The 13784-nt window shown below is 44.6% G+C and overlaps 1 protein-coding gene across 1 annotated transcript in view; it reads left to right on the top strand.

The window, feature by feature from the left end:
* Positions 1-13784, top strand: part of LOC141111760 (neural-cadherin-like) — a 130839-nt gene that overhangs the window by 17529 nt on the left and 99526 nt on the right. Inside the window, 3 exon segments of the mRNA XM_073603899.1 lie at positions 1112-1254; positions 8063-8235; positions 10351-10519. Of these exon segments, the coding sequence (XP_073460000.1) occupies positions 1112-1254; positions 8063-8235; positions 10351-10519 (485 nt within the window).

Here is a 13784-nt window from a genome sequence, read left to right as displayed (position 1 = left end):
GCAACACAACAGCTTTGCTTTAATCTTTCACCTCCTCTAGGATATACTTACCTTCCTGTTACTGGAGAATTATATAGAGTCCTTTTAAACGAGCTACTTTCCTGGTTGTTAGTTGCTGGCACCTTTGTGTGTTCCAGCTCCTCCTGTTACATTCTGCATATAATATAAATCTAATCCCAAACCCTAGCCTAAAGCCTTAATTTAACTCCCAGCCATGTCAAGCTGAACCTAACCCCCAAATCTAACCTTAAGGCTGCATTCACACCTGATCGTTTCAAAGTTGCGCATTTTTTACCTCGATTTTGTCGCGTTTTTGCCGCGATTTTGGGTCACCAATGTAAAAGGCAGAAAAAACGCCTGTAATCTGCCCCAAAGAAGCTCATGTTCTTTTTTGAGCTTAGGGCGTTTTTCGGGCGTTTTGCTTCAGGTGACAAAACGCTCAGATGTGAACAGGTGCCATTGAAATGAATGGGAGTTTGCTTGTTGGGCGTTTTTTCAGGTGTTTTTTTTTGAGCGTTTTATGAGCTGAAAACGCTCAGGTGTGAATGCAGCCTTAAACTTTACCCGCAAACTCAACCTCTCCCTAAATCCTAAGCCTCAAACTCAACGTAAACCCCTAAACCTAATATGAAGCCTCACTAACTCCCAAACCTGACCTTAAAGCAAATCTGTGTTTTGCCAATTCAGGGGGAAAAAGCAAATTTGGCTTAAGGGGGAAAGCCAGCCCCATAAATATGGTGGGCATCAAAGCAGGTGTGCAGAGACCTCGTTTCGGGAACTGCAGAGATCTCACCACTAGAGTCCCCGAGAACTACAGTATAGGGAACTGTAAGGTGGTTTTTGACTCTACCAAACACTGTTTTGGGTGGACTGATTGATTAAATAATAATTTCCAAAACACGTCAGCTGAGTTTTTAATAGGCAACTGGGGTTATAATTCCATATGTAGCTTTTTCTTCATTGAAAGTCTCATTTTACATGGCTATAGAAAGTGCCATGTTTGTGCCACTGAAGAGCGTAATCTACTAATGCAAGGCACCCAACCAATTATACACCCGAAATAATAATTGCATGCATCGGCTGAAACCCCCCCCCATGTCCTATTTTCTAGATACCGGACGTTTGTGTCAGAAGACGCAGCCCCCAACACCCTGGTGGCCACAGTACAAGCGTTCGACCCTGACGGAGACCGAGTCACTTATGAAATCTCTGAAGGAAACAAGGAGGGAAATTTCGTTATTGATCCTCAGAAAGGTAATCACGGTTTTCGAGGAGCAGACTCCAGAGTGTTTACGCGTCAGACTGTGCAAATAGAGTTTCTGAAGGCACTTTATTGATTGGACCCGGCATTTTCTACCCAACAGAAATCAATGCAATAAAGCACTTGGTGTCATCAGACTAGAGATGCAATTATTCTGCGGCCAAACCGATAGATTGCGGGCTCTCTCTTATAATAAGTAGTTTGCAGGGAGGAATGGTGATGTAAAGACTGCACGCTATCAGAGTTTACTGTAGTCGGGTCAGTGAACAAAAGCGTTCTGATTGGTTGGTGTGGGTCAATGCCCCCTTTTGCATGTTATCTTTTTTCTGTTGCCTTTATCAAGAGGATAATTCTTTGCCTTTGCAGAACTCCAGTAAAAATCAAAATAGTCTATTAATGGTTAAAATATAATTAAAAAAATTAAAAACAGCTTTTGCTGCAATACTCACTTTCCATCTGGAGATGTCCCCGGCAGAACTGTTTTTTTTTTTTTTTTTTCCATATCCTCAGTCTTTCAGGTTGAATGACGGCCAGCACTTCCTCTAATACCAGGCTATCCCGCACCAGCCCCCAACCTGTGGCTGGACAGTGAAAGGAGAAGCAGCACAGTAATGAGCTCAGCTCTTAGTCACTCTGCTTCCTCCTCCTATCGGCATGCTATCTATCAGCATCAAAACTGGCTCCCTGTGCTGCTTCTTCCACCACAGGAGGCTGATACCAATTCAAATCGGGGTACTTACCCTGCTTGCATTTAAACAAATACATTTAATTATTTGTTAATGAATACAGAGCTGCATTAATGAGTGTCTTTTATATATGCCCAGAGTTCAGTTTTAAGACACGAGTTGAAAGAAAATTGTTTATTTTTTGAGATCTAATCAAAACTTGACATTAAAGAATGAAAACAAAAAAAAGCCCCGGAGTAATAATAATAACATTTAATGATGTATTAACGGATGCAGAGCTGTAAAGCTTTAACCCTAGGCTTATTTTGTTTTGAGCTAAAAGCTTTATTTTGCTAATTATTTACTATTTTAATTATTTTTTACACTGTATTGCACTGTGACATGTGCACCCAACGTAGAATTACGTTTTCTCAGCATGGGACACCATGCATGCAATGCAAATATTTATCTACAAATTGTGAGTTAAATTGAGGGGGGGTGAGCTGAATTATTTTGTCGAAAATTGAGCCAGGAAATTACTGATTTTTTGTTGTGTGTGTGTGCAATTCCACTAAAATGGAAAATTCTCAATTATGCTCATTGAGCTTCTTTGGTAAAATTTGCTTTGAAAAAAAAAAAAAAAAGGAAACACGATATTAGAGATGAGCGGAATTATTTAGATGAAATTGGGTTGGTCACAAAATTTTTGATTTTGTTATTTGCTAGATTTCACTGAAGGGAAAATTCTCAATTTAGATAAAATTTGCCTAGAAATTTATTTTATTTTTTTTCTCTACTAAGGATGTGTGTTTTCAGTTTATTTTATAATTGTATTTGTAAAATGTTTTCTTTTTTTTGTTTGTGTGTTTGATTTGTTATTTGTGTATATAAAACGTAACACCTTTGCGCTCAGTGTAGAAAATATTCCGCAATTGTGGAAAAAATTAACAGAAATTATTTCAACTAACTTAAATTAGAGACACTGCATTCCCCAAATGCCAGGATAGATGATGCCAAATATTTGTATAAATGTATAGTGTGTCCGGAAAGTATTCACAGTGCTTAACATGTTACAGCCTTATTTCAAAATGGATTAAATTCATTATTTTCCTCAAAATTCTTCATGCAATACCCCATAATGACAACGTGAAAGAAGTTTGTTTGAGATCTTTGCAAATTTATTAACCACTTCCCTACCCGCCCATAGTCATATGACGTCCACAGATGGGATCTCCCATCCTGGGTGGACGTCATATGACGTCCTGGGATTCCCGGCCGTCTAGGGGGCGCGCGCGTGCACCCGCCACGTTCCTCGGGACCCAGTGCGTGTGCCCGGCGGCCGCGATGTCCGCCGGGCACCCGCGATTGCCCGTTAACCGGGCCGGCATGTGGATCTGTGTGTGTAAACACACAGATCCACAGCCTGTCAGCTCTGAGGAGAGCGATCTGTGTTCCCAGAACGGAGGAACACAGATCGGTCTCCTCCCCTAGTGCGTCCCCTCCCCCTTCAGTTAGAATCATTCCCTAGGAAACATATTAACCCCTCCCCGCCCCCTAGTGGTTAACCCCTTCACTGCCTGTCACATTTACACAGTAATCAATGCAATTTTATAGCATTGATCGCTGTATAAATGTGATTGGTCCCAAAAATGTGTCAAAAGTGTCCGATGTGTCCGCCATAATGTCGCAGTCACCAAAAAAAATCGCGATCGCCGCTAAAAAAAATAAAAAATATATTTTTTTAAAAAATGCCATAAATCTATCCCGTATTTTGTAGACGCTATAACTTTTGCGCAAACCAATCAATATACGGTTATTGCGATTTTTTTTTACCAAAAATATGTAGAAGAAAACGTATCGGCCAAAACTGAGGAAAAAATGTGTTTTTAAAAAAAAAAATTGGGATATTTATTATAGCAAAAAGTAAAAAATATTGTGTTTTTTTTCAAAATTGTCGCTCTTCTTTTGTTTATAGCGCAAAAAATAAAAACCGCAGAGGCGATCAAATACCACCAAAAAAAAGCTCTATTTGTAGTGAAAAAAAGGACGTCAATTTCTTTTGGGTACAACGTCGCACGACCGCGCAATTGACGTTTAAAATGCGACAGTGCTGAAAACTAAAAATTGGCCTGGGAAGGAAGGAGGTGAAATTGCCCGGTATTGAACCGGTTAAAAATAAAAAAATGAAAAAAAAAAATCCCATGTATATAAGCATTCACAGCCTTTGCCATGACACTCAAAATTGAGCTCAGGTACATCCGGTTTCCACTGATCATCCTTGAGATGTTTCTACAACTTGATTGGAGTCCACCTGTGGTAAATTCAGTTGACTGGACATGATTTGGAAACGCACACACCTGTCTATATAAGGTCCCACACTTAACAGTGCATGTCAGAGCACAAACCAAGCCATGAGGTCCAAGGAATTGTCTGTAGACCTCCAAGACAAGATTGTATGGAGGCACAGATCTGGGGAAGGGTTCAGAAACATTTCAGAATTAATGGTCTCAGTGAGCACAGTGGCCTCCATCATCTGTAAATGGAAGGAGTTTGGAACCACCAGGACTCTTCCTAGAATGGGCCGCCTGGCCAAACTGAACGATCGGGGGAGAAGGGCCTTAGTCAGGGAGGTGACCAAGAACCCGATGGTCACTCTGACAGAGCTCCAGTGTTTCTCTGTGGAGAGAGGAGAACCTTCCAGAAGAACAACCATCTCTGCAGCACTCCACCAATCAGGCCTGTATGGTAGAGTGGCCAGACCAAAGCCACTCCTCAGCTAAAAAGGCACATGACAGCCCATCTGGAGTTTGCCAAAAGGCACCTGAAGGACTCTCAGACCATGAGCAACAAAGATCTCTGATCTGATAAAACAAAAATTGAACTCTTTGGCCTGAATGGCAAGCGTCATGTCTGGAGGAAACCAGGCACCGCTCATCACCTGACCAATACCATCTCTACAGTAAAGCATGGTGGTGGCAGCATCATGCTGTGGGGATGTTTTTCAGCGGCAGGAACTGGGAGACTAGTCAGGATTGAGGGAAAGATGAATACAGCAATGCATCCTTGATGAAAACCTGATCCAGAGGGCTCTGGACCTCAGACTGGGGCAAAGGTTCATATTCCAACAGGAGACTGACCCTAAGCACACAGCCAAGATAACAAAGTAGGGGCTACAGGACAACTCTGTGAATGTCCTTGAGTGACCCAGCCAGAGCCCAGACTTGAACCCGATTGAACATTTCTGGAGAGATCTGAAAATGGCTGTGCACCAACGTTCCCCATCCAACCTGATGGAGCTTAAGAGGTCCTACAAAGAAGAAGAATGGGAGATACTGCCCAAAAAATAAGTGTGCCAAGCTTGTAGCATCATACTCCAGAAGACTTGAGGCTGTAATTGGTGCCGAAGGTGCTTCACCAAAGTATTGAGCAAAGGCTGTGATACTTATTTATATACATGGGATTTTTTTTCTTTTTTTAAAATTTTTAGTAAATTTGCAAAGATTTCAACAAACTTGCTTCATGTTGTCATTATGGGGTATTGTTTGTAGAATTTTGAGGAAAATGATTGATTTAATCCATTTTGGAATAAGGCTGTAACATAACAAAATGTGGAAAAAGTGAAGCGATGTGAATACTTTGCGATGCGCTGTATGAGAGTGAGTTGTCCCTTTTTAAATAATATCACAGGTTCAATTAGGCATCATTTTTTGAGTTGACACCTTTAATCACTGTGTTGTTGCTCTGGGTGTATTGTATAGTTTATATAATATATTTTTATTAAGATTTTTATCATAAAGAGTTACAAGAAAAAAAATAAAGGAACAGAGTTGAAATATACAATAGAGTTTGTAGGTACATTAAGTACACTTAGTGACAAGGTTAAAGCTCTTAGTATACATTGCTATAAAAAAATATTAAAACAACATTGCAAATATGCATCTAGGGTATTGTATAGCAAAAGCCAAGGTTATGTGTTTATTTATATATATATATATATATATATATATAATGTGTATATATATATATATATATATATGTATATATATAATAAAAATAAGGAGTTTCTGGGGGTTTTGAGGCCAGGTAGAGTTTGTATAGTGTATGACTGTTATTTGTGTACTGCCATTTTGTATTTATTCATTTAAATTTTATTAGAATTAATAAAATATTCTAATTTAAATGATTAGAATTGCAATATACGTTTTTAGAATTCTAATAAGAATTATTAGCGTAAAAAAAAAATATTTCCAAGGGGAAAAAAAAAAAGGATTAATTCTCTATTTCAGTCCACTTTTTCTACCAGTTAAATTAACCACATAGCAATTACACAGGAGAAGCAGACAAAGAGATAACTAAAACAACACGAGGAAAAAAAAAGAGAAAGGGGGAAAAAAATGGAGCACCGAATACCCTGAGCCCAGACATTGTTTAAAAGATAATAATAATAATATCCCTTCAATGTACAGTTGTTACAACTATGCAGTGAGATCAGACATCTAATTCACAGGCCATTGATCCGCTAGATCTTTCATTCTGAGAGCTACAAACCTGCAAATATTCTGTGGAAGTTTCAATAATTCTCCCAGCATCCCTTATATTGCGTTTCGAAGTCTGTTGACTACGCTTTATTAATTCCTCCAGAAACATTAACAACTTATCTTAATAAACCGAAACATAATAGAGGGTGCTAATGCCGTTTTTCCAATTTTTTTTTTGTTTTTCTTCTTTATCTATTTTTTTCTTTTTTCGAAAAAATAAAAATAAGAAATTAAACAGTGAGACTAATGAGGGGACTTTTTTGTGCAAGAACAGTTCCGGGATAGTTGAAATGCGCTTCTGTTACTTTCACCATCAAAAAGCTTATAGAGCCCTTAAAATTAAAAAAAAATCACCCTAGTTTGGCCTTTCCCATTAACGTCAAAGCATTTCCCCAAAGTATTGAACTTCTACAAACATCTTTTTTTTCACCAGAATTTCAGGGAAATCAAAACTTTTAATTTTGCTAATCGACAGTTAAGATATTTATTAGTGGCCTCTAAGTGGTGGCTCAGGGGCCAGATGCAGCCCTTTGCTGGCTTTTATTGCATCCCATCCATTGACACCAACAAAGGGGCACCAATCCTCCTTATGACACCATCGATAAGGCACAGGTCCTCCCAGTGACACCAATGATGAGACACAATTCCTCCCAAAGACACCAACAATGGGGCACAATTCCTACTCATGACACCAATGGTAAGGCACAATTCCTCCCAACCACACCAACGATGGAGCACAATTCCTCCCCATGACACCAATGATGGGACACAATTCCACCCAGTGACACCAATGGTCAGGCACAATCCCTCCCAATGACACCAACAATAGGGCACAATTTCTCCCAATCACACCAACAATGGGGCACAATTCCTCTCAATGACACCAACGATAAGGCACAATTCCTACCAATGACACCAATGATGGGGCACAATTCCTCCCAATGACACCAATAGTAACGCACAATTCCTCCCAATGACACCAGTGATGGGGTACAATTCCTTCCAATGACACCAGTGATGGGGTACAATTCCTCCCAATGACACCAGTGATGGGGCACAATTCCTCCCAATGACACCAGTGATGGAGCACAATTCCTCCCAATCGCACCAACGATGGGGCAAAATTCCTCTCAATGACACCAATGATAAGGCACAGTTCCTACCAATGACGCCAACGATGGGGCACAATTCCTCCCAATGACACCAATGGTCAGGCACAATGCCTCCCAATGACACCAATGGTCAGGCACAATGCCTCCCAATGACACCAACAATGGGGTACAATTACTCCCAATAACATCAATGATGAGGTACAATTTCTCCCAATGACACCATCATTAGGGCACAATTTCTCCCAATGACACCAACAATGATGCACAATTCCTTCCAATGACACCAACGATGTGGCATTGTTTACTCCCACTGACGCCAGGACATTGTTTACTCCCACTGGCCACAGTCTGGCTTGACTAAAGTCTAAATGACTTTAAACTGGCCCTTTGTATAGAAAGCTTGGAGACCCCTGATACATACGTATGTCTGAAATCCTATTGAATGTAAGGAAGAAACTAATCATTTTATCTTCTGTCAATTAACAGGTCTTATTCGCCTTGGCCCAAGCCCTCTTCCCCAGCTCCACGGGACTGAGTACATCTTGTATGTAACCGCGGCAGACGACAACGCCTCTGGCGGTCCGCACAGCCTCACCAGCACGGCCACAGTCCTTGTTCGAGTGGATGACATCAATAATAATAAGCCCATTTTTCATCAGGTGTGTTTGACTTACCTTACAGCATTCTGTATATCCAAGTGACAAACAGGATCTTACACAGGGCTGAGGACCCACCTTTCCCCCATGTGACAACACCGAGGAAGGTAGAGGGCTGAGTCATGTGCTCCCCAGTAACCAGAAGTACTGGATATTTCACTATATCACTCCTCGGCCAAATGGAGGAACAAAGGAGGCATCATAAAGTGAATATGAGATGTTAGAGGATCCGCTTGCCAACCACCCTATAGCAGATTTACTGCTACAGGGCGACCATGCTGTGCAGAATCGCATATATATGTGATTCTGCACTTATGGGTAGGGGGCGTGCACGCTGCCGGTGCTCCACTTCTACTGAGCAAGCAACCAACCTCCACCCAAAACTCGCTCATCCATGTCTTTATGGACCTTGCTTTGTGCACTGGTGCGCAGTCATGTTGGAACAGGAAGGGGCCATCCCCAAACTGTTCCCACAAAGTTGGGAGCACGAAATTGTCCAAAATGTCTTGGTCTGCTGACGCCTTAAGAGTTCCCTTCACTGGAACTAAGGGACCAAGCCCAACCCCTGAAAAACAACCCCACACCGTAATCCCCGCTCCACCAAATGATTTGGACCAGTGCACAAAGCAAGGTCCATAAAGACATGGATGAGCGAGTTTGGGGTAGAGGAACTTGGCCTGCACAGAGTTTTGACTTCAACCCGATTGAACACCTTTGGGATGAGTTATAGTGGAGACTGCAAACCACTTCTTCTAGTCCAACATCAGTGCCTGACCTCACAAATGCGCTTCTGGAAGAATGATCAAACATTCCCATAGACACACTCCTAAACCTTGTGGACGGCCTTCCCAGCAGAGTTGAAGCTGTTATAGCTGCAAAGGGCGGGCCAACTCAATATTGAACCCTACGGACTAGGACTGGGATGCCATTAACCTCCCTGGCGGTATGATTATTAAGGATTTTAGGTGCTGAAAGCGGTACAATTATTTTGCATGGAAATTTCATGTTTTATATTGTAGGCCTGTAATTCTTAACAATAACACACCTAAATCTGTCCAAACAAGAGTCTAGTAGATATCCTGGGTATGATGAAGTTTGAAACACAAAAACATAAATTATAATATAATAAATAAATATAAATAATTAAAAAAATAATAATATAATAATAATAAAATACAGTTCCCCGCGATTCACTATCGCTCAATTCTGCAAGTGTTTTAATTTACTAGCGCTGTTTTCTAGCTGGTCTAAAGCCACTTTTTGGTTGCTATGGACAATCTCAAGTTTCCAGGCAGAAAGATCAGTATATATAATAGTATATATGATATAAAACTGCATGCAGGGCATTGGACAAAGCACTGGGGACAAAAGGGAAGTGAAGTGATTTCATACAGTACTGTAATCTGTAAGATTACAGTACTGTATGTGTTATGATTTTTACTTTTTTTTTAAATTTGCCGCCAGGCTCCGCCCCTGTGCGTCGCAACGCTCGCAGGGAACGGAGCCTGGCACAGAGAGGCTTCGGAGGAGGACAGAGCCCTCAGACACAGCGGGGTACATCTCAGGATCCTGGGGACAAGGTAAGTAACACCACACCAGGATCCTGCAATGTAATCCCGAGTGTGGCTCGGGGTTACTGCTAACGGTGCTGAAATTTAACCCTGAGCCACACTTGGGAAAACCTTTAGGGAGGTTAAAGTTCATGTGCGTGTAAAGGCAGGTGTCCCAATACTTTTGACAATATAATATATTTGCATTAAAAATAATCAATGCTGATTGTGAGAGTTTAGTTCCACTTTAAACATATCTAGCCATCTAGCAGTGACCCCCGCCCCTTTAGAAAAAGTAACAATGACTGGTCTTCTTAAACTGGTAGGACATCAAGTAACTAGCCAATAGACCATTGTCAGTTTGAGGTTTGGATTTGTCTTCATCAATTCTCAGACACCTAGAAAAAAAAAAAAACTCACTGAATGGGTCAAGAAGAGACTTTCCAGCGCTCTGGAAAATCTTTGTCAGAGACTCGGGTGGGGTGGGGTGGGGGGGTTGACAATTATTTTAAGGTGATGGTAGTTTCTAGTTTGTAAATAACCCAGCTTAGCAAATTTGTCTTTGTAGTGTGCCGAGTACAGCAAGAACGCCTCGATTCTAGAAAACCAACCCCTGGGGACGTTTGTGCTTCAAGTGGAGGCAAAAGACGCTGACAGCGGAGTGAATGGGCAAGTGAAATATGGGATCGTGCACAGAGAGGGATACTTACCTGCCTTCACCATCCACCCCGATACAGGTAACCATGAAAAGGAACCAACGTGAATACCTATAAGGAGGACCATCACCTGTCCTTTTAAAGAGAACATTTTCCCATCAGTCCCGGGATAGGTTCTTCAAGCATCCAGGATGAGGTTGCAGAACTGCATCTCCCTCTGCTAACACATGACTCACAATGGACATACCACCCTGTGCTTGTTCTGCACCCCCCACACTAGGGGTGCAATGGATCATCTTGGTACACCCCCGGCCGGCGGCCATCTTGGTACACCTGGCGGCCGTTTAGCACATGATAGCTCCGTCAAATGACGGAGCGATCACTTGTAACAAACCGGCGTCATGTCATGACGCCGGTTCCTCTCTCCCCTCTGTGTACTGATCTGTACAGTGGAGGGGAGAGATCGGATGGCAGCAGTGCCAACCCTCTGCAATGCCCTGCCAATACTCTGCAATGCCCTGCCAATACTCTGCAATGCCCTGCCAATACTCTGCCATACCCTGCCAATACTCTGCCAATATACCCGCCGATACCCTGCCAATACTCTGCCACACCCTGCCAAAAGGGACATTGTGGATATTACAGTGGGGGAGATTTTTTTTTTGTTGATCCGAAAATGATCCGAACCGTGACTCCTGATCCGAGGAACGATCCGAACCGTGAGTTTTTTGATTCGCTGCACCCCTACCCCACACTCTGGCTGCCTATGGTTGGCCCATGGTTACCCAAGTGTGGCTTATTGCTCGCCTTCTAAGGGCTGAGAGATGATTGCACATGCATGGTGCACACATCATGTCAGCTACCGGAAGCTGGGGTGCAGAGTGGTGATTTGGTGGGACAGCAGTAATTTGTTGGGTAAGTACAGGGTGGTGAGGCAGGCAGTAAACACACAGAGTCCTGATTGGTGAAGAACGTTGTATTGTGACAGTCAAATCAACGTACATTTCCTGCTACCTCCAGAGAGCTGCTATTGAAAGATTAGAGAAAAGTTGTCGTCCTATCGTTGTTACTGATCGTTTTGGAGTATCCTGTGACCCTAAACCCCTCTCCCGTTAAAGTTCTTCAGCAATAAATACTAAAAAGACATCCCCTAGACCAGCGATCGCCAACCAGTGGTCTGTGGACCACTAATGATCCTCGAGAAAATGTTGCTGATCCCCTGGGGTTCTGCTGCAAATCAGCATTGTGACGGATGTACACCACCCAATGTTGTTTCCAGTGTTGTTCTCAAAGATAGTCAATACTGTCAGCGCGCATTGATACCCGATGCCTCCTCTGTAGTTCCAGCTACTGTGAACTCAGAGGGAGGCGCCGGGAGTAGCGCAGAGAGCAGGAGGTGAAGAGGGAGGGGACTTCCAATGGCATAGTTGATCAGACTGTGGGAGGGAACACAGAGCTTGAGCACATGGCTGGATAAGGAGGTGAGATCCAATGATGAGTCTGTATAAGGCACCAGTGTGATTCAGGGGGAGGGGGGGAGAGAGCCAAAGCATTGTGTGTATAAGGCAGCAGTGTGATCCATGGGGAGCGGGACAGAGAGCCGGAGCATTGTGTGTATAAGGCAGCAGTGTTATCCAGGGTGAGGGGGGCAGAGGACTGGAGCATTGTGTGTATAAGGCAGCAGTGTGATCCAGGGGAGAGGGGCAGAGAGCAGGAGCATTGTGTGTATAAGGCAGCAGTGTGATCCAGGGGAGGGGGGCAGAGAGCCGGGGCATTGTGTATATAGGGCAGCAGTGTGATCCAGGGGGAGGGGGACAGAGAGCCTGAGCATTGTGTGTATAAGGCAGCAGTGTGATCCAGGGGGAGGGGGGGAGAGAGCCAAAGCATTGTGTGTATAAGGTAGCAGTGTGATCCAGGGGAGGGGGGCAGAGAGCTGGAGCATTGTGTGTGTATAAGGCAGCAGTGTGATCCAGGGTCCAGGGTGAGGGGGGCAGAGGACTGGAGCATTGTGTGTATAAGGCAGCAGTGTGATCCAGTGGAGAGGGGCAGAGAGCAGGAGCATTGTCTGTATAAGGCAGCAGTGTGATCCAGGGGGAGGGGGGCAGAGAGCCGGAGCATTGTGTGTATAAGGCAGCAGTGTTATCCATGGGGCGGGGGACAGAGAGCCGGAGCATTTTGTGTATAAGGCAGCAGTGTGATCCTGGGGGAGGGGGGCAGAGAGCCGGAGCATTGTGTGTATAAGGCAGCAGTGTTATCCATGGGGAGGGGGACAGAGAGCCGGAGCATTGTGTGTATAAGGCAGCAGTGTTATCCATGGGGAGGGGGACAGAGAGCCGGAGCATTGTGTGTATAAGGCAGCAGTGTGATCCTGGGGGAGGGGGGCAGAGAGCCGGAGCAATGTGTGTATAAGGCAGCAGTGTTATCCATGGGGAGGGGGACAGAGAGCCGGAGCATTGTGTGTATAAGGCAGCAGTGTGATCCAGGCGGAGGGGGGCAGAGAGCCGGAGCATTGTGTGTATAAGGCAGCAGTTTGATCCTGGGGGAGGGGGGCAGAGAGCCGGAGCATTGTGTGTATAAGGCAGCAGTGTGATCCAGGGGGAGGGGGGCAGAGAGCCAGAGCATTGTGTGTGTATATGTCAGGCTCCTACTTACCAGACCGGTGAGTCCGCTTGGGCAGAAGGTAGGCTCCCTTACGCGTCCGACTCGCGGCCCCTGGTAAAGCAAACAGGAGGCTCAGGAGTACGGAGTGGTATGAGAGCCTGTATGCAACAGTCCAGATACTGCAGGATGAACAGGTGAGATGGCTGGAACTGGCTGGAACACAGGCAACAAGACTGAGCAGGATTGTCAGGAGACAGGCTGGGTTCGGCAACAGACAGGCAGCAGAGGTACAGTGGAGCAGGCAAACAGATGGTCAAACAGGCAGAGGTCAGGTACAGGCAGAGTTCAAGGGGAGGTCCAGGAGACAAGGCCGGGTCGTCAGGTAATCAGGAACAGTTCAGATACAAGGGTCAGGCACTAGGACGGCAAGCTGTTGATCAGGCAGCACAGATCACAGAGGGACGCCGGCTTAAATGGGCCGTTTGGCGCCAAACGACGTGCACGCGCGCGCACCAGCACACACAGGCGCGCGCACCCGCCAAAGCCCGCACGCGTGCCCCCGCACACCGGCGTGCACAACAGGCCGACCCCGGACACACACGCCAGTACCACGAGGAACGCGCACAGCGGAGTCCACAGGAACGCGCGCGACGACGCGCCCCGACGCACACCGCCGCGAGCACCCTGCCCGCCGAGGTACGCTCTCTGACAGTGCCCCCCTCTCAAGGGCAGCCTCCGGATGCCC

The sequence above is a fragment of the Aquarana catesbeiana genome, linkage group LG11 (assembly GCF_042186555.1).
Source record: "Aquarana catesbeiana isolate 2022-GZ linkage group LG11, ASM4218655v1, whole genome shotgun sequence".
In the NCBI taxonomy this organism is placed as follows: Eukaryota; Metazoa; Chordata; class Amphibia; order Anura; family Ranidae; genus Aquarana; species Aquarana catesbeiana.
The sequence above is the reverse complement of the archived record's forward strand: the minus strand, read 5'-3'. Positions and strand labels throughout refer to the sequence as shown.